Source organism: Dasypus novemcinctus, chromosome 7 (assembly GCF_030445035.2).
Source record: "Dasypus novemcinctus isolate mDasNov1 chromosome 7, mDasNov1.1.hap2, whole genome shotgun sequence".
NCBI classification, from domain to species: Eukaryota; Metazoa; Chordata; class Mammalia; order Cingulata; family Dasypodidae; genus Dasypus; species Dasypus novemcinctus.
In genome coordinates this window covers 18,178,449-18,205,296 of record NC_080679.1, presented here as the reverse complement: position 1 = coordinate 18,205,296, position 26,848 = coordinate 18,178,449, and the positions used below count along the sequence as shown (strand labels likewise).

The following is a 26,848-nucleotide window of genomic DNA, read 5'->3' as shown; positions in this document are numbered from 1 at the left end:
AGTTATAGTTATAAGGCAGTCTAATAGAGGAAGCCAAGTAAAAGAATCAAAACTCAACAGCAAATTCTCACCCACCCACTCACTGGTTGCTCGTGTGCATTCTTATGTCTGGCAGCCTGATTTTTCCTTCTTTATGAAGATGGGGAATAATCACAGCACAAAAAAATAAATAATGGTGGTCATCCTAAAATTTGATGTAGTTGAATATTTTTCTTTTCCACCTATAGTTTTTTTTCCAAGGAATTCTAGTAAATATAAAATGGATTAGCTCTATTTTTTTTTTTTTTACTTTTTCCTTTCTTTTGAGGAAAAGAGGGATAATTAAAATGCTTTCAGCTAAAAATTGGAGAATCTGGACAAATAAAGGATTTAGGTAGTCGACAAAATGAATAATACATAATATATTAAATGTTGTTAAAGCTGTTCCAAAGTATAAAACACACTTACATGGAGAGCTTTTAAACATTACCAATGGCAAGACCCCACTGTCAGTAGTTCTAATTGAATCACGGGCCAGGCATGGATAGTTTTGAAAGCCCCTCAAGTGTTTCTAATATGGGGTGAGGATTGGCGACCTCTAGTAGAGAATTTATTTTGGAAGTTATCAGCAGAATCCTAAACTTGAAAATCCTTGTGTCCAGATACCTCATTTACAGATAAGCAAATGAAAGCCCAGAGGGGAAAAGTGATTTGCCCAAGTCCTCACGGTTAATTAGGGGCTTAGTCTGAACTGCTACCCAGGGTCTCATAACCCCAAAGACAATTCTGGTTGCCTTGCATGATGCTGTGGCTGGGACTTCCCAGAACACATTGTTAGAGGTATGGACCGTCTGAATTTGGTTTCCAAAACGCTGGCATGGATTCATGCACTGCATTGTGAGCGCAAATTTTATAGCCTCCAACAACATCTAGGCCATTTCTATAAAAATGTGGTGATAACCTATGCAACAGGAACTTTGATTTTGATCCCAAATGCCTAACAGTAATTTCCTATACCCATTAACTCCATACATAAAAATTTTCTGCATTACAAAAGTCTTCCCAATCTAGAAGATACCTATTAATAGAGTATTGCTTTGCTCCTTCTAATTATTCTCTTTCTCTCCCATTATTCAGTGGGCTCTTTTGACATCATCACTTGAAAAATATAGATGGAAACTGAAATGGTGGAGGTAGTGACAGGTAAAATTCAGGCCACATTTTTTTCCCTTATAGGAGAAAATGTTAATTTGCATTCCCAGCATCCAATACATAATTAATCTCCCTTTTATTGACCTCAGAAAGGAGAGATTTCTCTCATTAAGACAAATTTCTTAAATAGTTCATAAAAGGGCTACTCAAATCATCACCAGGGTTCCATTCTTCTGTTCATACCATTGTAACTTCTCGGGCTTGACATCATTTCTTCTGCATCCTGTCTGCATGACTGTTCATGCCATTGGCAGCACCATATGTAAAACCTGCCCCTTCTTCTCTGTTAAGGAGAGGTATCATCGCTTAGTTTGAACATTTCCTTGAAACAGAGACACTTCCATCAAACATCACTTCTGTAATGTTCTTAGGCTCATCTAAGTTCCATTTCATTTATACTAAGGCAATAAAGTACATGATTTTAAGTTTTGGCCCCTTAGTGGGTTTTTTCCCCCTCCCCATAGATTTTCAAACCAGAAGGCATCTTAGAAATGGTCTGGTCTAAATCCCTTATTTGAGAGATGATTCCACAGAAGCTGAGGAAATAAGAAAGGGTATGCTGTATCACATATGCTGGCAGAGCCATCTCCAGGGTCAAGTTTTCCAGTGATCTTTGTACTATTCTACTCTCTTTTTGGCTTTACTGTAACTTGGCAGTGGGGAGGGGGACACATCTGAGAGTCACTGTGACCTTTCTTCAGGAGTATTCTGTTAGTTTCATGTTAATTCATGTTAATTTGCTGCCTGTGCTCTACTGACAAATGACCCTTGCAGCAAGTCTTCCACCACTGTTAGCACATGATTTTGGAATTTGTCAAAAAATACAGAAATCTTAATGCATCTTAAGCCAAAGTCTGTACCTAACCTAGTTCAGCCAGATTTCACAGCCCAAAAACTTTGTCAAGTATCTTAGAATTTTGTCTCTAGAGGAGATTTATTTCAAGTTGACTTGATATCAACCATGTTAAGACCTAGCCTTGGAGGGTGTAAGATGAACTTCAGTACTGTCAGGTTGTAAATGGGAAAGAGGAGGGTCCCAAAGTACAGCAGGGCTGTTACAGGAACCAAGAGCTGTGGGTATAAATATTTAATGTGGTAAATTATAGGGAGACATTTGCATTTTTATGTACTAGTTTGAAGTAAAAAGGATTGTTGAACAATAAGGACACTTTCCATAATTATGTTCCATTTTTAATATGCAAAGAATTGACTCTGGGTTCAGTGTGGTTGTTTAATGAATTCTCAATATAACCTTGTCTGGTATTTCTCTCACTAAATCTTGACATCAGATTAACACCAGACAATTAAGTTGGTTAATAAGAAATGATTATCTTGTCATTGAACAACTGATAGTTTTTGAATTCCAAACAACATTCTTCATCTGGTAAATAGTCACAAGTTCATCTTCGTTAGATGCAAACACTAAAACTGCCTTTAAAAAGATACATCACTAAATGCTGGGTTTTTTTTTTTGTTTTTTTTTTTTTTGTATCTTCACATCTGTGTCAGGGCATCACATTGAAAAAGAAGCTTTAGAAGTTGAGAAAGTTTTAGTGTTGAGGAGGTGATATCTGGAATTCAATGGATTTCATGTGTCCTGAGTTAAGGTGAGCCTGACCTGGGATACCTCCTCCCTCGCAGCCCCCATCTGTGCTTCCTGCACACCTCCCCGAGGTGAATCCTTGAACACTGACAAGTGAATCTTCCTGCACCACCACACTGTTCCTCAAAACCCTCTAATACAAATATGAACTCCGTAGCCTGGCATTCAAGAGCCTTCTTAATTTGTTTCTTCTTTATGATGTGATTTCAGGTCTCATTCTTTCCCAGTGGAAAGCCTTCCTTCCACAGCTAATTACAGACTTCTGAACTGGTCCTCTTCTTCCTTCTTTTGAAGTATTTGCTTGTGCTGTTTTGTCAGGCTGAAAGTCTCTGGATTTTGACTCCGATTCACTTATGTGTGCATGTCTTGTTTCTCCAACCAAACTTTGCCTTTGCAGAAAGGAGGATCTGCATTTTGCAGTGCTTTTGTATGGCTCTTAGCCCAGGCACAATACTATGTGTGTGAATAAATGTGATTAGAAAAGGGAAAATGTTCTTCCCATTGTGGATCTCTTCCCTAGTCTAAAGGTTATCCCATATTCCGGTCCTGCTCCTGCATGTCTTTGCTTTTCATTCCTTTTGCCACTGGGTCATTGTACTCACACCGACCGGGTGGCTATTCCAGTTCCCCCTACAGTTTGCTGTTGCTACTGCTACTTCTTGTTACGCTCTTGCTCAAAATCCTTTCATGGACCCCCATTGCCTGGAGGATAAAATATATATGTTTGGTTGAGTTATGGGTTGGGAAAGGAGGGAGCAGGGTGAAAGTTAACTTTTTTTTTAAAGATTTATTTATTTATTCCTTCCCCCCCTCCCCCCCGGTTGTCTGTTCTCTGTGTCTATTCTGTGTCTTCTTTGTCAGCTTGTGTTGTCAGTGGCAGGGGAATCTGTGTTTCTTTCTGTTGCGTCATCTTGTTGTGTCAGCTCTCCTTGTGTGCAGTACTGTTCTTGGGCAGGCTGTACTTTCTTTCACTCTGGATGGCTCTCCTTACGGGGTGCACTCCTTGTGCGTGGGGCTCACTCTGCGGGGGACACCCCTGCGTGGCAGGGCACTCCTTGCATGCATCAGCACTGCACATGGGTCAGCTCTACACAGGGCAAGGAGGCCCGGGGTTTGAACCGTGGACCTCCCATGTGGTAGATGGATGCCCTAACCACTGGGCCAAGTCTGCCGCCAAAAGCTAACTTTTGAGAATGTGTTGTTATATAGTTTGGGGCATGGAGATTATATTACTCCATATGAAAAGCCTGGAAAAAGAACACCAAAGTTCGTATTTCCCAGGGTGTTTCCCTCCTTAGATTATAACAAGACAAAAGTGTATAGTAAGACTAAGGCCTCAGTCCTTTCTCTGTGTTGTAACCAGAGTGATGTTTTCCAAGGCTTAATTGCTATTTTATCTATTCCTACATAAAGCATTAAATTGCTTTCCTTTGCTCTTTGAATATGCAAATGAAATTCTTTCCACAAGAAGGCCCTGCATGTCTGACTCAGCTCAATCTCTCCATCCCCAATAAATAAACTCTTTCTTCTTCCAGGCCTCACTCCAGCCACCTGGGCTTTCTTTCACTCTTCCAACATGCCATGCTCGTTGAACAAGTCATACCTGCTGCTTACTAAACTCAACTAACTTACACATACCCTCCCCTTTTCCATTCTTCAAATTACTGTTTAATCAAGATTTCTTGATGCCTCTGCTAGGAAAAATCATCCTATTAGATCCTCTTATTGCATCCTATCACTGTTCCTTGTTGCTCTTATCAGAGCTGAGCACTGTATGAATTCCTATATTTTTTCCCTCCTCTGCTATTAGACTACCATCCACTTGAGGTCGTGGTATTTTAAGTCACCCTCCTATTCTCATGATCACAGTCCCTGGCATGCATGCTGTCTAGACAGATGGAACAAAGACATATACATTATGCCACTGGTTGAACATAATAAGAAAATAATTTTCTTTCTACACTTGCCTTTTTCTAAAGGAACCCAAAAAGTGTTTCAGAGTAAGCTGCTAAAGACATTCTTAGAAAATGCACATACTTTGCTTTTGGACTTGCTTCAGTGTTACTGATAAGTGTTGCTAGATATCTATGGTTTGGATTGCACAGTGCTCTGTGGGATTACTGATCCAGTCTGCTCTCCATCTGAAAAACTACTAGGGCTTCTTTCTCACGGTGTACTGAAGTGTCTCAGGAGATGGTTGTATGTTATCTGTACTGTCAAGACTGTAACTGATTTCTCCCAAATCTCATCAGGTTAATTTTTTCTGTTCACAAAATCTTCAAATGTTTATAAAAAGAAAGCTGTGTGTGTTTTAAACAAAGTAAACAATCCTCTTTAAATTAAATCAAAACAAAGAAAACAAAACAATACACAACTTAGCTGGTGAGGCTGTTTATTCAAATCCTGGTTGCTCCAATTCCCCAGTATCTGACTGGCATTGACAAAGTTACCAAACCCATGAGACATTCAATTTTCCCTGATGAGTTTACCTTTAATCAAGTGACCCTCAGTTTTTTTTTGCCTGCCTGGCAGGGCTATGTAAAAATTGGAAATATAATTTGTAAAAGAGTCTTGTACAAATGTTATTTATAAAGACTCGTAGTGCCATTCATCCCATGGTAGCTTTATAGCAGTGCTGTACCTGTTATTATAAAACATTGCTTAGAACTGGCATTCTTGAGTTTCCATTAGTAACTAGGAAACATGAGCTTTCCTTTTTACAGACAAGGAAAAACATTGAAGGTACTATCTGTATATATATATTTGTTTGTTTTTTAACTCAGATCACTGTTTAGTTTTAGTCTTCCAATCAGGTGACAAGAAGAATATTGGATGCTGGGTTTGTCAATAATGCTGAGCAAATTATTTACATTTTTTAAAAACTCACATTCTTTTTTTGTTTTACAGATCACTGGGATTTGGCCAGTAGAATTAGGAGGGGGAATTAAATTTAAAGTACATCAAATCACCTGGAAGAATATAAAGCACTCTGATATATTAAGTGGAGGTATATTTTAGAGCAGAAACAATGTTATTGAGGACTCATCAACTATTTTTCTTTGAAATAATAGAGGTATAAACTTTTAGATTTAAGAGAACTCTCAGAAATAATTATTTCAAATATATAATTTTATCTGAGAATACTAAGGATCAGGCAGTGTAGTTTTTTCAAATCTCAAGGATAGATTACAGACTTGTTTTGGCATTTCTGAGAAAATGTTCTATTTTTTCCTAATTTTCACCTAACTATAGCAAATGTATAGCTGAACTTTTTATCAAATTACAGAAATGGTTAATCTTTTCCTTGGAAATAATTTTTAAAGAATCTTATTTTAAAATTATTTCTTTAATATTTTTGTTTTTGCTAATATTTCAGATAAAAGCACAGTGGTATCCTTGTATCAAGATAAAATATGAAAGCTCTTTGGCTAAATGAACATTTCAGAGGCTCATCACTTGTATGTTCAGTACATATTTTTTAAAGCATAGTGTTTAAGGTAGTTATTAAATATTCAATAAAAAGTATTAGTTTTGTAAAGAAAGTAGTTTTATTATATCTAGAGCTAAGAGAGAAACACTGTATGCTAGACTCACATACCATATTTGGTAATTTAACCAATCTTACTGCCCCTTCATTTATCTCTCAGTATGACAATAAAAATATTTTCCTTATTAGAAACTCAAGGACCTTATATTTAGACTGTTTTTTACAGGAGGGAAAGTGAGAGATAATTCCCATTGAAATTTGCATTAGAGTAGGACAACTGCTGTAGTTCTCAACTCCAAAATCTCAGTGGTTAAATATTACATGACTTATCCCTTGATTATCTCACCAGGCAGGTGACAAACAATTAATGGGCTCACTGGAAGACAGACTATTTTTGCCATAGTCATTGGGAAACTGGTGGTTTCCATTTGGTGTCTCTGTTAGCCCTCAGACCTCAAAAGTTCCCAGCTGGCAGAAGAGGGAAGCAAGAAGATGAGAATTTTGTGGCAAGTTTTATGGCCAGGCCTCTGTTGGTGTGCATCACTTCTAATAGCTTGAGCTCAGTTATATGGCTCCAGCTAACTGCAAGGAATGCTGGAAAGTCTGATTTAACTGAGGCACGAGGCAGAGGAAGCAGAGCAAATTGGTTTGATCAGCATCTGGCTGGTTTCTTTCTCAGAGTCCTCTTGGCTTCCTCAGTACAAGCACAAGAAAATATACATTTCATTCTCTGAACAAATTATCTGTCTTTGCTATGCAGTAATAGAATTTCTTGAGGAAAGTGTTACTAAAATATGTCAATACATGAGTTATGTCTGATGACTTCAGTGAAGTTTTCTCACATAGATTCAATTTGACTACATCTCTGCAATCTTCTTGTAATTGGATAAAAAGCAAATAATTAAATCATCTGAGAGTTTGGTTAGAGCTTTTAAGGACCAAGTTGGAATTTAAAAAAAAATCCTAGTTGTTATTCTAATCTGTAAGTATTACACCTCACAACCATGGAAAATGATCTGCTGAATCTAATAAATCAGTAAGTGAATTCCATTGTGTCATGGTGACAGGTTCCTTTATCACATCTTTACTACTTGTCATTTGTATGACCTTGGGCGAGTTGCTTTAAGGCTCTGCGCTCAGTTTTTACATTTGTAAAAGGATTAAGATTCTTTTCATTTTCTATCCTAATTAAATATGCCTCATCCATTTATGAACCAAAAGTTTTGCCCTAAATGACTTCTTAACACAAACCAGGACTTTCTTTCTGATTTTATTTAAAACCACAGAATATCTAGACTTCTGAGCTACTGTCCTTTCCATTTATATTTGAAGAGATGGAATCCCTTAGATGTAAGAATTGACATAACTGACCCCAAATGACAGAGTTCATACAAGAGAGAAGGAATAATAAAAAAATTTTAAATTGTTCCTGCCCCTGGTGCCCTTTTGTTACAGAAACAAAGAGCCTTTGCCCTCTTTTCCCTAGAGACTCAAAGGACAGTATAATAGAAATGCAATGAGAAGACCCCAGTGCTTGTCTTGAATCCTAGGTAAACTCTCTCCAGCTGTCTGGCTCTGCTCAGCTCCACACACCACCTTTTTAAAAGGCACCGTGACAGACAATTGGTGTCCAGGTCAGGGTGATCAGGACAAGTGAGAGTTCTAGATCTGTGTTCTGAAGAAATTGTGACCAAGAGGAAACATAAATCTCATTCTGGATTCTGAGAAGGTTTATTTAAAAACAGAAATACACTGGTTCTGAGTTGCTCTGCAAACAGAACTACCAACAACCAACAAACAGAAGTTGATTTCAGCTCTGCTTAAGGGTTTTCTACCAAATAAACATGTTAAAATATGAGGCAAGCTTGCCCATGATGTGGGAAATCCACTCACAACGCCCCCCACCCCCACCCCCACCTCTGCCCCAGAGTTACTCTTCCATGGGGAGGGGAAATGGCTCAGCAAAATACCAAACTCACATAGTGTCGGAGTGAGCTGTTGCAACAGGTAATTTCCTAGGTCTCTTTCAGCTTTAAAGTTTGATGACTGAATCTAATTCACATCTGATAATTCAGTTTATTTCAGTGCACCCTTTAGCGCTTCCAATGGTTGTCTTTTCTGCCTAATTAATTTGCCTTGATCACCTTTCATCATTCCCATTGCTCAGGGATTGGAATAGAATGGAGTGACTTTGATCCTGCCGAATATGCCACTATGAGGGAACAATTCTGAAGCATTCTCTATGTTCACAGGAAGTGCAAATGCTCATTAGCAACATAAGCCAGGGTTGCTCTGGTCTCTAATACTCCAGGCACAATTAGAGCCCATATTTTGTAACCAGAGGACCCCTATGTCAGAGTGTGAAATTTCAGAATAATAGCCATAACAAACCACAAATATAAAAGTGAATTATCTAAATCATCTGAATCGCCTTAGATGTTCAGAGAAGCAAATGACGTTGGCAAATTAATCTTTTTAAATATTGTGAAAAAGAAAGCAGAACAGAGTCTTATGTTTCTCTAATGTGATGTTACTGGTCATATTTCTGAAAAAAATATTCTTTTTTTCCCTAGGTAAATCATTTCTATTTTCTGGTTTACTATTATCAAGTCAATTAGAAAAGTTTATAATTTAACAAAAAAAATCTTGGCTACAATAACTAATTCATGTTAGCCAATGGGGTTACTGGTTCTTGCTGTGGTTCATATGCTGGGTGAGAGTGGAGAGGTAGGAGGAGAGTCTATGCATCATAGCCCCTGGGGTTAGAGGCAGGAGTGAAAGCTAATAAGGTAATTGTCCTGGGTGAAGTATGCAAGCATTTAATCAACCTGTCGATTCTCACTGAAGACCCTATTAGATAGTATGGATGCCAATGTGAAAGATATCTTTAGTCTGAAGAAGTGTACTATCTGGTTGGAAAACCAGACAAATAAATCAACAATTAGGAGTGATAAGTGAGAGAGTAAGGTGCGACACGGCACACAAGGCTTGACCTTTTTATGTTCGGCCATGGTAGACATGGGTTGTATAGGCAGTTTAACTAGATGCAGAAGGTGTTCAGTAATACCACGCTTAATTAGCTTGTAGAAATGCAACAGGCTCTGCATCTTCATCTCTTGGGCACACCCAGCAGCTGCTATTTACCCACTACTAGCTACCACCTGAGGGATTTATAACTGTTGTAAATGAGAACAAAGACTCAAGTATGTCACCTTGACCTAGAAAAGCTACCGCATTGACTTCCCCCAGAATTGTATCTTATTTTAGTGGCATAAGTGCAGGCTCCCAAACTTTGTCCAGGTGCAGAACAACAGATGAGCAGGTTATGATCAAGAGGCCAGGTTAACATTACACACTTGTCTTCCTGTAGTTGCCAAGGCAAAAGGACTAGGAGAGGACAGACTCCAAGGTCACTTTCCCTGGCAGACTTAGGGCAGCTCAGGCCTGATATTAGCATTTTACTCACATCTTTAACTCAGACTAGAGAAAGGGTTCAGGGGAAACTAGCTGGAATGATAATATCTGAGCTAAGTATTCCTAAACAAGAAGTTAGCAAATTAGACAATCATTTTAATTTTGAAGAAAGGTGTTCCAGACTTAAGGATCAGCAAATATAAAGAGAACACCTCATAAACCCCATGACTCAAACATCTAACTGGATGTAAATGTAGAGAGGCTGCTGGAAACCAGTTCATGAAGGACCTTATGTCCAAGCCTAAAGCATTTGACCTTGATTCAAAAGTCCATGGGAGCCCTTGGGATCACTCTGAAAGTAATGTGAAAAGTGAACTGAACACGTCCACTATAGGACACAGTTCAGGGGTTTTGCAGTAATACAAAGGAGAGAGGGAGAAGGCTAGATTTAAGGTAATGGCAATGGTGATAGAGAAGCCTGGAAAAGTGTTGCATAGTTCTGTTTCTTCTCTGCGTCCTTATGACCGGCATCACTTATCACTTTCAATTGTGAATATATTTGTCTGGTCCTCCCACAGTACCCTAAGCTTCTTAAGACTAAAGACTGCATATTCAGGTTGGCACTGACTGTCTGACAGGGTAACAGCATATCTGAAGACTGCTAAATTTTGTAGGGGACAGCACGATTGCCAAGAGTCTTCCTTGGTACCTGTGAAGAAGGTAGTCTAAGTCACTGAAAGAAACACTAAGAGGAAAGTAAAAATAATTGCTAGCAATGCTATGTGCTAGGTATTGTACCAGAATTTTCAAAAACATTATTTCATTTAATCTTCACAGTGACATGAATAATAGCAGTTGTCATTGTCTCCATTTACAGATGTGGCCATTAGGTCCAAGTAACCTTGACCAAGGTTAGTAAGTGGCGTGGCTGAAGTTTGAAATCACGTTTTCCTGCCTCTAAATATCATCATTTTTCCAGCTAGAAAAAGAGAAGTTTTGAACATATTGTCATCCCCCCAGGAGTCATATGAAATGGTCCATTAGTGTTACATACGTTTTTCTTTTTCTCTAAAGCTGGAGTAGACTCTTCAGGTTGAGGGTGATTGGGAACAGCCTTCTGTAGCATTTCATAAATGAAGGTGTGAATATTGATGAAGAAGAGTGAATACAAGAGCCTGGACTTGCTCAATATCTGATGGGCAGATCTGAGGACTAAAGCCTTAAGACACAGAGGAGTCAAGCTATCCTTGGTAGACCTGGCCCCAGGGTAGGAATGGAGATGGAGGGCTGAGGCAGTAGACCCAGAGGCAGTTAAAGAGGCAGGAAATGGAGAAATGTTGAGAAGGAGCTTCCGAGTGAGATGAATGAAGTAGGATCAGCTGGAATACCAGGGACAATATTTTGGTCATGGAAGTGTTGCTCCTGTTCTCTTATCCTTGATTATCCTTCAGGTATGACTTAAATAAACAAGTTTAGGGCAATGATATGCAAAACATAGTGTCTGAATGGCCAACATAATAAAATAACTTGTGCATTTTCTTAACAAGATTTCAGTTCAAGATCGGATATCAATGTAAAGTAAGATTTTTAAAATGATCATCAGCATTGTCACTCATTCATTCAGTGAATACAGAAATAACACACTCTACATTCTTTGCCCTTCTCTATTATGTTGGGGTTGTAACCCTGAATGTTGAAAGAGCTTAGATTCCACATGTAACTTTACCACGGTAAACTTTACAAGAAAGTTTCTGTAACAAAAATCAATTTTCTTTTCGGCAAACTTTAAGGAAAATCATTGAAATATGTAAACATGGATAAAAACATACTTATTCCTTCAAATAGAATTATTTTCAGTTTCAGAATCTTCTGTACATGTCCTAGTCTGTAACTTTCCATTGGCCTCTTTTTTTGCATCTACCTTAATTAGAAAACACATTTTACATTAATCTATTCTCTCTTTAAAATATATATATATACTTTTAGTAGAGAAGTTGTGAAATTACAAAACTGTCATGTATATGTGCGAAGTTACCATATAATACCCCTCCACCAACACACTACATAGTTGTAGAATATCTGTTAAAAACTGAGATAATATCATCAGGCCATTTCCACTAACCATGGACTATAGCATATATTTGGTATATATTTTCCATAAACCCCTGTTATTAACACAGGGCATCTTTGGCATTGATGCAAGAATTTTATAATATTGTTGTTATTTATAATCCATAGGTTACATTAATTGTATTTTTACCATGCTTCTCTATATTCCTACCACCTTGCAATAGTGAAGAACATTTGTTCTAGTTCATAGAAGGATATTCTTGTATTTGCACTATTAACCACAATTCTATCTACCTCTGGACTCACTATTATTATTCAGTGCCTAAATTTTTCTCTAGCTTTCTTTTTACATCCCTAGACTACCCCTTTCAGCCACAATCCCATTTATATACCAGCTGTGTTAGTTCTACTAGATAAAATGTGTTCCCATCAACTCTACCCTTTTCTATGCTTTTACAATGAAGTTGGTTAAAAATTCTACATACATTGAGCATCAGTATCCCTTCTCAGCCCTCCTTTTATCTCGTAATAACCAATACTCTGGTTTAACTGGAGGCATTTATTCTTTGTATTTAGTTCATGTTAGTGAAAGCATGCAATATTTGTCCTTTTGCATCTGGCTTTTTTCACTTAGCATAATGTCTTCAAGGTTCATCCATTTTATCATCTGTATTCCAATTTCATTTCTTCTTACAGCAGCACAGTATTCCATTATATGTGTATACCACATTTTGTTTATCCATTCAGTTGATGGACACTTGGATTGTAATCATCTTTTGGCAATTGCAAATAGCACTGCTATGAACATCGGTGTGCAAATGTTTGTTCACGTGACAGTTTTCTTCCTCTGAATATACTCCTAGTAGAGGAATTGCTAGATCATATGGCAATTCTATATTTAGCTTCCCTAGGAACCACCAAACTGTCTTCCACAGAGGTTGCTCCATTTTACATTCCCACCAACAGTGAAGACCTGTTTCTATTTCTCCACATTCTTTCCAGAACTAATTGTTTTCTGGTTGTTGTTGTTGTTTTTTTAATAATGGCCATTCTATGCAATGTGAAATGATAGCTCATTGTCATTTTGATTTAATTTCCCTAATAGCTAGTGATATTAAATTTTTTTTTTCCTGTACTTTTTAGGTCATATGTATTTCCTCTTTGGAGAAATGTCTGTTTAAATCTTTTGCCATTTTTAAATTGGATTGCTTGCTCTTCTGTTGTTGAGTTGTATGATCTCTTTATACAGAATGGAAATTGAACTCTCATCAGATATGTGATTTCCTAATGTTTTCTTCCACTGAGTGGGCTGCCTTTTCACCTTCTTGACAAAGTCCTTTAAATCACAAGAGTGTTTAAGTTTGAGAAGGTCCCATTTATCCATGTTTTCTTTCATTGCTCATGCTTTTGGTATAAGGTTTAAGAATCCACGACTAATCACCAGGCCTTAAAGATGTTTCCCTACATTTTCTCTTAGGAGCTTTAAGGTCCAAGCTTTTTATATTTAGGTCTTTCATTCATTCTGAGTTAATTTTTGTGTAAGGTATGAGATAATGGTCCTCTTTCTTTCGTCAGTGGATATACAATTCTCCAAGCACCATTTGTTGAAGACACTGTTCTGCCCCAGTTGGGTGAGTTTAACAGACTTGTCGAAAATCACTTGAACATAAATGTGAGGGTTTGTTTCTAAACCATCAATTCGATTCCATTGGCCCATATGTCTGTCTTTATGCCAGTACCATGGTGTTTTTAACAGTGTAGCTAGGTAATATGATTTAAAGTCCAGAAGTGAGAATTCTCCAACTTCACTCTTCCATTTAAAGATGTTTCTGGGTTTTGGGGATCCCTCACCCTTCCAAATAAATTTGATAATTTTGTTTTTCATTTCTTTTAAAAATCCTGGTGGAATTTTTATTGGGATTGCATTGAATCTGTATATCAGTTTGGGTAGTACTGACCTCGTAACAATATCCAGTCTTTCATTTCATGAGTACAAAATTACAAAATGTTCTTCCATTTATTTAGGTCTTTTAAAATATCTTTTAGCAATGCATTTTAGTTTTCTGAATATAAGTTCTTTACGTCCTCTGTTAGGTTTATTTGTAAATATTTTTTTCTTTTAGCTGCTATTGTAAACAGAATTTTTAAACTAACTTCCTCCTCAGATTGCACATTACTAGTGTATAGAAACACTACTGATTTTTGCATATTAATCCTGCCATTCTCCTGAAATCATTTGTTAGCTCTAGCACCTTTGTGGTAGATTTTTCAGGAATTTCTTGGTATAGGATCATATCATCTGTGAACAGTGAAAGATTTACTTCTTTCTTTCCAGTTTGGATGCATTTTATTTCTTTCTCTTGCCTGATTGCTCAGTTAGAACCTCTAGCAGTGTAATGAACAACAGTGGGGACAGTGGGCACCCTTGTTTTGTGCCTGATCTCATGGAAAATCTTTCAGTCTTTCATCTTTGAATACAATGTGAGCTGTTGGTTTTTCATATACCATATTGAAAAAATTTCCTTCAATTCCTATCTTTTGTACTATTTTTTATCAAGAAAGGATGCTGTATTTTGTCAAATGGCATTTCTGCATCAATTGATAAGATCATGTAATTTTTCTTCTTTGATTTATTAATGAAGTATATTATTATTATTATTTTTTGCTTTCGGCATTTTATTTTATTTTATTTTTTTTTACATTTTTTTTTATTGATTTTGTAATAATATTACATTAAAAATATATATGTGAGGTCCCATTCAACCCCACCCCCCCCACCCCACCTCTCCCCCCCGCCCAGCAACACTCGTTCCCATCATCATGACACATCCATTGGATTTGGTAAGTTCATCTTTGGTCACCTCTGCACCTCATAGTCAATGGTCCACATCATGGCCCATACTCTCCTCCATTCCATCCAGTGAGGATTTACAATGTCCGGTGATTGCCTCTGAAGCACCATCCAGGGCAGCTCCATGTCCCAAAGACGCCTCCACCTCTCATCTCTTCCTGCCTTTCCCCATACCCATCAGCCACCATGTCCACTTTTCCCAATCCAATGCCACTCTTCTATGTGGACATTGGATTGGTTGTGTCCATTGCACCTCTATGTCAAGAGGAGGCTCAGATTCCACATGGATGTTGGATGCAATCCTCCCACTTTCAGTTGTAATCACTCTAGGCTCCATGGTGTGGTGGTTGTCCTTCTTCAACTCCATCTTAGCTGAGTGTGATAAGTCCAATAAATCATATTGTAGGTGCTGGAGTCTGTTGAGGCTCAGGACCTGGCTATCACATTGTCAGTCCAGAGATTCAAATCCGCTAAATATATCTTAAACCCCAACATTAACTGCACCTCCATCACCTTAGCATGAAAGTCTTATGAAGGAAGATCCCATCTGAGTCCAGATTCATCACACATAAACACCAGTTCCAAAAAGGGGCCATCTGACCTGGTAGTTAACCCCATCGGCCATGACCATAACTCCCATGGGTCTCTTTAGCCCTCGAAGGAACCGATATCTGGGGGTTGTATCTGCTTTATCTGTCTCTCTGACTCTGCTCAGTTGTGCATGAGGGCAATCCTTCTGCCAGCCTCCAGACTCTTTTTTAGAAACTCGTAGCCATATAAACTCATTTCTCTTTAATGAAGTATATTATGCTGATTGATTTTCTTATGTTAAACCACCCTTATATACCTGGTATAAAATCCACTTGATCATGAAAAATAATTCTTTTAATTTGTTGTTGGATTCAATTAGCAAGTACTTCTTTTTGAGGACTTTCGCATCTGTATTCATTAGGGAAATGGGCCTACAATTTTTTTTTTTTTCTTATATCTTTACCTGGCTTTGGTATTAGGGTGATTTTGCTTCATAGAATGAGTTAGGTAGCATTCCTTCTTGTTCATTTTTTTGGAAGAGCTTGAGTAAGATTGGTATTAAATCTTCTTTCAATGGTTGATAGAACTTACCTGTTGAACCATCTGGCCTTTTTCCTTTTGAGGAGTTGTTCAATGACTGTTTCAATCTCTTTACTTGTGTTTGGTTTGTTGAGGTCTTCTATTTCTTCAAGGGTCAGTGTGGGTTATTCATATGTTCCTAGGAATTTGTCCATTTCATTTACATTGTCTAGTTTGTTGGCATACAATTGTCCATAGTATCCTCTTATGATCTCTTTTATTTCTGTGGGATTGTAGTAATGTCCCCTTTTTAATTTTTTTATTTCATTTATTTGCATCATCTCTCTTTTTTTCTTTGCCAGTCTAACTAAAATTGTCAATTTTGTTAATCTTCTTGAAGAATCATCTTTTGCTTTTGTTAAATCTCTCTACTCTTTTCTGTTCTCAGTTTCATTTATTTATGCTCTGATGTTTGTTATTTCATTCCTTCATCTTACTTTGGGCATAGCTTGCTGTGCTTTTTCTAGTTACTCCAGCTGTGTAGTCGGGTAATTGATTTTTTAGCTCTTTCTTCTTTTCCAAAGTAAGCATTGAGGACTATAAATTTCCTTCTCAGGACTGCCTTCACTGAATCCCATAGGTTCTGATATAGTGTGTTCTGTTTTCATTTGTCTCAAGAAGTTTATTAATTTCTCTTGCAATTTATTCTTTGGCCCATTGATTAAGAGTGTATTGTTTAATCTCCAAGTGTTTGTGAATTTTCCCTTTTCCACTTGTTGTTGATTTCCAACCTTATTCAATTATGATCAGAGAAAGTGCTTTGTATAATTGCAGTCTTGTTGAATTTATTGAGATCTCTTTGTGACCTAACATATGATCTATCCTGGAGAAAGATATATGAGCACTCGAGAAGAATGTATATCCTGCTGTTTCTGACTGTAACGTTCTGTATATGTCTATTAGGTTTAGTCCTTTTTATATTATTCAAGTTCTCTATTTCTTTATTCATCCTATGCCCAGATGTTTTATCCAATGCTGAGAGTAGTGTATTAAAGTCTCCAACTATTATTGTAGAGACATCTCTTTTTCCTTCCAGTTTTGCCAGTGTTAGTCTCATGTAATTTGGGGCCTCCTAGTTAAGAACATAGACATTTATATTATTACTTCTTTCTGGTGCATTGCCTCTTTTATTAATATATAATGTCCTTCCTTATATCTAATAACAGTTTTGCTTTTAAAGTCTATTTCATCTGAAATAAATATAACTACTCTGTTTTGTGCTTTTGTTTTCCTTTTTTTGGTTACTGCATGCATGGAGCATCTTCTTTCAGTCTTTCACTTTCAATCTATTTATATACTTGGGTCAGAGGTGAGTCTCTTGTAGACAACGTATAGATGGCCCATATTTTCTTATCTCTTCTACCACTCTATGCTTTTTGATTTGGAAAGTTTAATCCATTAACATTCAATGTTATTACTGTAAAAGCAGTTCTTATATCACCCATTTTGATCTCTGGGTTTTATCTGTCATATTTTATTTACACCACTCTTTTTTACACTTTTAGTTACTTTTACTGAAGTAATCTTCATTTTTTGGCTCTCTTCCAAGTCTCTCTCTTCTGACTTTTCTTTTCAGGCTGTAGCACACCCTTTAGTATCTCATGCAAAGGCAATCTCTTGGGTACAAATTGTCTCAGTTTCTGTTTATCTGTGAATATTCTAAACTTGCCCTCATTTTTGAAAGACAAACTTGCTGGATATACGTTTTTTGGCTGGCAGTTTTTCTCTTGCAGTATCTTAAATATATCATACCACTGTCTTCTTGCCTCCATGATTTCTGATGAGAAATCAGCATTTAATCTTGTTGGCAGCCATCTTACTCCAACATGTGGCAACAGACTTTGGTGAGGGAAATAACTTATGCTTTATGGCCTGGTAACTATAAGCTTCTCCCCCAAATAAATATCCTTTATAAAAGCCAACGAATTTCTGGTATTTTGCATCAGCACGTCTTTGGCTGACTAATTCAGAATTTGGTACCAGAGAGTGGGGAAGTGCTTTGCAATGACTAAAGTCATGGAATGGTTTTATAAATGGATAAGGGGAAATTTTTTGAGGAAATGTAAGAAGTTTGGTAGAAAATACCTCCAGTGCTTTAAGGAGATTGTTGATAGGGATATGGATGCCAAAGAGACTTTTTATGAGGCGTTAGAAATAAATGATGAAGCTCTCTGCCTAGAGGAGCCCACACCAAATCTTGGTATATAGTTCTCTCTTTCTATCCCATTTCCAACAAGCTCTGTTCTTTCCTCTATTTCCAAAATAAATTCTTTTTATTGCCCTAACTAAAAAAAAGAAACAAATGATGAGACTATGATTGGAAACTGAAAGAAAGATGATCTGTGTTTTAAAATCACAGAGAACTTAGCAAGATTGACTCCTGATGTTTTATGAAAGGCAGAATTTGAAAATGATGACCCTGGTCTTTTAGCTGAAGAACTTTCCAAAGTAAGCTTGGAGAGTGTGGCTTGACTTCTCCTTGCAGCTTATAGTAAAATACGAGATGAGAGAAATAAGCTGAGAATTGAACTGTTTGGCACAAAGAAACCTGAAACTGAGCTTTAAGAGGAAGAGGAAGCCTGAACCCCTGCAGACATCAGCATCCATCTTCCTCTAACATGTGGCAACAGACTTTGGTGAGGGAAGTAACTTATGCTTCATGGCCTGGTAACTGTAAGTTTCTACCTCAAATAAATATCTTTTATAAAAATCAACAGATTTCTAGTATTTTGCATGAGTACCCCTTTGGCTGACTAATATACTTGGTAGGGATTATAATTTTTTGTTGTTGTCTTAGCATTTGGTTTAGTAGATGTATTTACTCTGGGCACAGTTTCTTTCTTCAGTTCAGTGATTTCTTGCCTTTTTTGCCTTGACAGTTATATGGTAAACCTTGAGGATATAGTTGGTATTATAAGCTGTGGAGGTTAAAACTGTCCACATTGCCCCAGAAACTGATGAAGCTTCTCTCAGTTTTCTCCTCTGCCAGGGGTAGGGATGTAGCTGTAGTCATGTGTAGTAATCCAAGCTATGCAGGGCAAGACCATCTTTGGTTGCCCAGAGAGACAGATGAAGCTCACATCCCTTCCTCTTCTTCCTGGGCAAGAATGAGCTGCAGGTTTGGGCAGCAAACTAAGCTATGAGGGTCAAAACTGACCAGGTAGGGTAACATAGCTCCAGCCCCCCCTCCAACTGTGACAGGGGTAGAGATGGACCTTCTGGAATACTCAAAAATCTAATCTGTGTGGGCCAAAAGTGACTGCAGTTGCGGGGTTACTGTCCCCTCTGCCCTTTTAGGAGTGAGAATGGAACCACAGAAGCCCAACAAACCAGTCTGTGTGGACCAAAAGTACCTGCAATTGCCCCAAGAGGCTGAAGAAACACCAGCCTCCTCCTATCCTATGGGAATAGGTGGGGATGGAATTGAAGGCATGCAATAAACCAGTTCATGCTGGGTGAAATTGCCTGCAATTGCCCAGAGAGGATGAGGAAACACAACTCCCTTCCTACCCTATTGGAGGGGGCAGGGATGAAGCTACAGATGTCCACATATCTGGTCTGCCCAGGCCAAAAGCACCTTCAGATGCCCAGAGAGGATGAGGAAACACAGTTCCTCTCCTATCTTATGGTGGGCAAGCAGGGATGGAGCTACAGGTGTCGGAATCCAGTCAGTGTGGGCTGAAAGTGCCTGCAGTTGCCAAAGGAGGCTGAAGAATCACCATTTCCATTCTTTTCTATGGGCAGAGGCGGGAATGAAATCAGAGTTGCTCAACGAACCAGTTTGTGCAAGCCGAGAGCACTTACAGTTGCACAGAGAACCTGCTGCAGGTTCCCCCAACTTCCTCCCTGCTGGAAGTGGGGCTGGGGCCTAAGCTAGGGCTGCAAACCAATCTGGGTGGTAAGAAGCCCGTCACTACAGTCACTGAGATTTTCAATCAGTCCCACTTCCCCTCAGGCTGGGGATGGAGTCAAAATGGCAGCTACCAGCCTTTTTCTGGCTTGGACAGGTTCAAACTTTAGCTGTTTTTAGGATTATAATTTACTACTAAACAGTCACTGAAGTTGTTGCCCGACCATCTCTTCGTCCCCCATTTTTAGAAATGGAGCTTCCAACTCCAGCCACGGAATAGCTTCTGAGGCGACTTGTGCTGCCAGTGATGGATGGGCACCAGCCTCTGTGGTGTGGAGTGTTCAACTCATGAATCTTCACTGCAAATGGGCAGTTCCTACTTCCCTTCTTTCTAGGTTGTTGCAGGATGTCCTTCTGGTCTCCTGGGCCCCCCAAACAGGTGCTTTAGATAACTGTAGGTGATTATTTGCTGCCCTACAGAATGAGCTGACTCAGAGTTCCTTACTCTGCCTCCTTCTTGCCCTTCTCCCCTATGGTAATCTATTGAAGAATTTTTCAGAACAGATTTTTTCCTCCTCAAATAAAATGTTCATTGGTACATTTATGATGTTCTTACAGGCTTTTCAGATCTGCCTTTTGTTTAGGAGGCAAATAGTAAGGCACCCAGGCACAAGTCTGAATAGTACAGTTTCTTCAGTCCTTTTGTTCAAGTTTTGCTAAATATACCTGCCAAAATTCACATAAGCCTAACCTCTGGGACTTGAAAACAATGAAGACAAGGGGAAGAAAAGGTTTCCTTTTATGTTTCCAAAGCTGTGTTGGACTTTCATTTAGTTGAGGCTTGAGACCTAAGTGATACTCCCCCGATACTTACATGGAGATAATTTGAATGAGAACAGACACTGATGCTGGTGGAAATTCGTTGGCACACATCCTCAGCCTTTCATATTTAATATATTGCATGGGCCTGGAAGAACAATATTGGACCTGATGTTAAGTTTGAGCATTTTTCTTTAGTTAGTTCCAATTTCAGTGGGAGAGGACTGTGTGTATGTATGTATATGTGCTTGAAGAAGAAAAAGAAATTGGTAATTGCTTAATGGTGGCAATGGGAAAAATATACAATAGTAGACAAAAAATAAACATCCTAATCATATATTTAAAATCTGGAGTAGAAGGCAGGGTGAAACAGATGAGTCATTAAGCATTTAGGCTGTGACAATTGGAAGCCAGTGTTATATTTTCTTTGAAACTGTAAATAAACAATTGGAAATAGTCTCTGATGTTCTTTTCTGATAACTGATATTCTGTTTGACTCAGAGCACTGAAAAGCAAGCATTGGTTAAAGTATCTTACTGTAATTGTTATGATAGAATATATTAATTTAGAATATTTTGACTCATATTTGATTTCAGTATAAATGGGATTTAAACTTACAAGCTCATTAAAAGACCTGAAACTTTTCTGGGGCTGTTAGAGGACTGCCCTCCTGATTGAAGGTCTAGTTCATAGATTATTTGTGGATTGTGTTTACTCAACTGCACAGCATCTTAGAGATGGAAGGGACTATAGAATTTATCCTGTCCAAATGCAGAAAGATTAAATTAATTCACAAAATACAAACAGTTAAAATTTATTTAAATTGATGTCACTTTTATTTGTGTAGCACTTTTTTGTTTTCAAAATATTTAAAAATACTATTTTAGATATTTAAAAATCTGGGAAGTTAAGCAGGACTAGTATTATACTCATTTGTAGTGAAGTGGAGAACCCAAGTGCTCAGTCACATGGGTCACCAGCCAGGGCTGAGAAGTGGGGTACCTTGATTCCTCACCCAGGGCCACTCACTACACTATAACCTATTCTACCTTTACCCAACAGATTTAGATAATGGAGAACCAGAGTGTAAAATGTGTTGAAAGTTGATGACTATTTGAAAGTAAATGTAAAGGAAGCAAAATACAGATTCTCTGAAGTATTTCTGTAAATTTTTCACAATAATCTTTCTAAAAAAATTGTTTTATTTTTAATCAAATTTTAAATCTGGTGAATTTTACAACTTGTGATTGTTAAGCTTTCAGATTTATAAAAATATCCTTAGCTCCGTGTCACTTTGACACATCTGATCCTCTCATTTGATTAGGAATGTTGTATTTCCAACACATATCAGAAGGATACCTGAGGAGTTGAGAACGCTACGTAATTGATTTTGATTGATTGACTGATTAAATTCCATTTGCACGCTATTATGTGCTAGAAAACATGCAAATTGCTGGGGAACCAAAATAAATGAATGCATGATCACACATACACACACATACACACACATACACACACTTACACATTCCCTGCTTTCAAAGAACTTGGCCTTTTGAGGAGAGCAGATGCATAGAAAAGTAATGATAAAATAATATCTATGCACAGATTATCTTATGAGTTGCCAGTAACCAACTCAACATGAGTAGTGACACAGATGGGAAGGCCTAAGATAGTTAAATTGAGTAATCAGGACTGAGTAAAGTTAGTCCAGCAAAGACAAGATACTGGGCACTCAAGGCAGAGTAAGCAGTATACACAGAAATCAGCATGGTTTTTGTTGGGGGTACAGTGGGGAGGAAGAAGCTACAAACAATTTGGTGTTCCTGAAGTTACAACGTTCAGGCAAGGAATGACAAGGTTGAAAAGGAAAGGAAGAGCAAGATAGCAGAGAATTTTGGAGGCCATCTTAAAGGAGCTTAGACATTATTCTGTGGGTAACAGGGAGCTCCTGAAAGGATTTTAATCAAGGGTAAGTTATCAGATTTTCATTTTAAAAATATCACTTTAGAAGCTATCTGAAGCTTGCACTTTAGGGAAATAAGGTCAGACTCAAGGAGACAAGTTGCAGTAATTCTGGGAGATGTTACCAGCTTGAACCAGGCATGGAGGTAGACATGGTAGAAAATGGAACAGAAAGGAGAGCAAGATATTAAAAAATAAAACCCACAGAATATGCTGAGTAATGGATTTGGGAAGTACCCATTAAAGAAAGGGAGAGTGAAGCTTCTAGTTTAGATGGATGGCTAGACAGGATATACCGTCAGTTTAGTAAGAGATATTGTCAGTTCAGAATCTGAAATATTAAATATGTGTTATCCTTAGGGCATCTGGTGGATGTATCCAGCAGGTAGTTGGATAAATTAGTCTGAAGCTCATGGAAATGGTCCAAGCATCTGATAAAATGACTAACAATCTTGTGATTGCTAGGTGAATTCTGGAGGATGGATAAAATCACAGAATGAATATTATATAGCATGAGAACAGTGACCTAAGCTAGTACTTTGGGACCACCCAACATGTATGTGGTGATAGAGGAAAAGAAGGTATAAATAGCACAGAAGTGGTATTAGAAATACAACATATCACAGGAAGGCAGGCCATCAATGAAAACAAGAAAAGCAGATATATGTAAGAGCAAGATATTCAAAAATAAAACCCACAGAATCTGCTGAGTACTGGATTTGGGAAGTACCAATTAAAGAAAGGGAGAGTAAAGCTTCTAGCTTAGATGGATGGCTAGACAGGATAAACCATTAGTTTAGTAAGAAATGTCAGTTATCAACACTTCATATCAACAGTCCATTTGACAATCAATATCAAGATCGTCAAATGGGCTGGAAAAAAAAAACACTTTTGGATTTGTCAGCTAAAAAGCACCAAGTGATCATAGCAAAAGCAGTTCTACTGGAGTGGTTGCATTGAATGTATGTCACTGGGTAGAGGAGTGAATGAAAGACTGGAAAAGTAAGGAGAATAAGTGTAAAGTGTTCTTTAAGAAGTTTCCTTGAAGATGAGGACAAGAGAAGGGAAAGAAGACTCAAGATTCATTGAGGTTCTCTTTTTCCAAAAAGAAACCCACATTTGTCAATAATATTAATCTATGTACCTAAGTGAAAATGGCCCATGTGATCTGTTTCTTACACTTAAATTCTGTAGTCTCAAACTCAAGTCTAAGTTTTCAAAAATATTAATCTATGTACCTAAGTGAAAATGGCCCATGTGATCTGTTTCTTACACTTAAATTCTGTAGTCTCAAACTCAAGTCTAAGTTTTCAAAAATATTTTGAAAGCATTCTAGAAATTGTTATCTAATTTTCAAAGAATTTGGTAAGGATTTGGTTTGTGTTTAATAGAATGTGAATTCTGGTTGACCCCTAGAATCGACAGAGGAACTGAAAGTCCGAAGCCACAGCACGGAGCCACTACCAAAGCTGGACAGCAAAGAGAGAGGGCATCACGGGGCTTCTTCCTCCAGAGAGCCTGTCAAAGCTCAGGAATGGGATGGAACACCGGGGCTGCCTGTGGTGACCAGTAGAATGGGACGGTCCTCTGTGAGCCCTACCTTATTAGCAGGAAACCACAGTTCAGGTAAGAGAGATGATGATCTCCCAGGCCCTACCTATTTCCCCATATTTCTGTAAAACACTTCCATACAATTGTCAGAGGACCACAGCTGCAAATATCAGTCTCTACTCATAGAGTTTCCATAATAGACCTTCACAAAAGTGCAAAGGGATGTAACCATATGTCACATCATTGCAGGGAGCATTTTTCACATGGAAGATTAAGCAAATGGTGCTTCTTGGTGCCATGTAATACAGCAGCTCTGAGGACCAGAAAAGGTCTTTTACTAAATTTCTAAAAAAACATCTAGTGGCCTTATCTACAGTTTATACCCTCATTAAAGAAGATTTTAGTCAAATGGAAAAAAATGAACAAAAAATACAGTTGAGAATAAAAATGTAAGAAAAATGATCTGAAGGCAGTTGAGGGAGTAGGTAATATCAGGCATCTGAAATGGTAAACTGAGGACTGTAATTTGGCATTTGTCATGGGATGAAGTTTCCCATTCTAAGCCAAATGAGAGAAAATTTTAAATGAATACACCTTTAAATTTCTTCAATTGAAATTAAAATATGCAATGAAATTATGAATGAGTAATAGATAAATATTAATAAACATCAGTTTTTTCAAAGTAGCATATGTTTCCTTTGAATGGATTAATCTCCATACTGAACTGAGCTCACTGAGAGCTGTCAACTGAAATAAACAACAAATAATTGAGGACTTGACTGTAGTTTTCAGGTGTCTATTCCTTAGGAGTGTTAGGCCTCTGAAGAGAAGACCAATCCTTTAATGTTCTTTTTCAACTGATAGTCATCTTAGAAAGCAATTTACAGGATTTTGGTCTGCAGTCTCTCTTATAGTCATGTACAAGTTAAAATGTGAAAGGATGAATGAGCTGTATTTGAACAAGGGAAGTTCCTGGAGGACCCAAAGCAATGGCTTTTCTACATATAAAATGCAAACTAAAGTTTTGGTGGTGGAGCTGTATCTTGTATTGTACGAAAAGTCAACTTGAGAGCATGAGTTCAAATCTGGGAGAAGGAACATATGAGCATATACCAGATATTTTTTAAAAATATATTTTTTAAATATTTAAAAATAGCTATAGGTGTATCAGAAGTAGAGATCTGCATTTTGTCTAAAAGAGAAAAGTAATATAGGGAAAAATGAGTAATTTTGAAGAAAAAATAACTTCCCCCAAAGAAAGTTAATATTCACTTTTACTTTAGACTAATGATTTGTTTTAGGCTCATTCTTAGTTTCTTAGAATTATCTAAATTTGGACTAGTTGTTCTTTCCAGAAAACATTAAGAAATTCCTGCTTCTATTATGACTAGAGAAATATTTTATAGAAAACATAGAAGCATTACTGGTTGTGTAGTATGTAACAATCATGGTTCCGAGATCTGGAAGTACAATGATTTAAAAAGAAAGGCATTCTTGCAAGTAGGTGCTCAACATCTAATGCAAGACTGGTGAATATATAACTGCACTATGATGTATTATACATAAATGATTCATGAAACAAAAGAGAAGTCAATGAATTTTTACTGGAAGAGTATGATTTTGGCAGGAATGGCCATGAGCTTTTATAATATTATTATTAAGTTTAATAATAATACTTTGAGAAGGTAACATTTGAGGTAGAGTATGAAACAGAGAGAGTTGCTTACCAGGGAGTTGAAAAAGGAAGTGACAGCTGTCTGAATGGAAACTCAAAAGTCTATGGGATGGGGCATAGTGTGTATGGTGTGGGGTAAAAGTGACTGAAGATAAAGCAAAGGTAAGTTGGGACTACATAGCAAGAATCCTGAATGACCATGTGTATTAATTGGAAATACTTTCAGTTATAAAGCACTCATTAACAGTGGCTTAAGCAATAATCCCGTTTGTGGACTCACAAAGCACCAAGTGTAGAGGTAAGCAGTTCATAGTATTTTGCACCTACTCAGTGATGTCATCAAGCCCCACGAACTTTCTGTCTTTCCTGTTGTGCTATCCATGATGATTTTTCTTTCATGACTAGGACCTGGTTGTCACAGTTTCAGGCACTATGCCCCAACAGGTTCTCTCTTTCATTTCATTGGTCAGTCTTGGGAAACATGCTCTCTGTACCAAACACAGGTCGAAGGGCAATGGGATTTCCAAGGGCTAATAGAGCGACCTTCTTTCCTTTAAATCAAGAAGCCTCTGCCTTATACATGGATATGAAATCAATAATTTATGAAAAAGCAAAAAGGGGGATGACATTGCATAAATGATGGACTGTTTATCTCACATCATGGTTAGGTTTGGGACATTATAAGGTAGAAACTTATAGTCATGTAAATATTTGTTAATATAGTGATAATGTAATTCAGTTTGTATCATGGAAGACGCAACTTGGATTCCAAGGCTGGGGTGACTGGAAGGCCATTTACTGTGATGGAGATAGGCAATATAACATAAAGAGCATGTTTAGGAGGGAAAGTCAGGATTTAATTTAGAATAGGTTAAGTTGGAACGACTCTGGGATACCCAATTGAGAAAGCAGCAGACAGTTGAAATTATCAGTTTAGAACTAAAGAGATTTAGTGGGATTAGAGACCAAAACTTGAGACTTTTAGAGTGACTAAAACAATAAGACTGGATGTTACTAATCAAGGAAATCAGGAAACAGATGAGAAGAAAACTGAGGAAAGGATCCTAGGGAATTCAAACATTTCAAAGTATGGGTAAAAGAAGAGAGACCTATGAAATAAATGGAAATGAAACAATTGGATGATTCTGCAATGAAACTTTTATTGAACACTTAGAAAGTTGCATATAAATTAGTAAATTGTATTATGTCTTTGATCTGAATATTCTAAGAAATTTAATGTACTAAAAGAGCTTATGCCATATTTT

General features: G+C 37.5%; 1 protein-coding gene across 2 annotated transcripts in view; it reads left to right on the top strand.

Annotated features, from left to right (window-relative positions):
- NYAP2 (neuronal tyrosine-phosphorylated phosphoinositide-3-kinase adaptor 2) overlaps window positions 1-26,848 on the top strand; it is a 281,902-nt gene that overhangs the window by 171,076 nt on the left and 83,978 nt on the right. For both annotated transcript variants that reach the window (XM_058300020.1, XM_058300021.1), the window contains exon 6: window positions 23,774-23,983. In XM_058300020.1, the coding sequence (XP_058156003.1) occupies window positions 23,774-23,983 (210 nt within the window). The remainder of the gene's footprint in view (window positions 1-23,773; window positions 23,984-26,848) is intronic.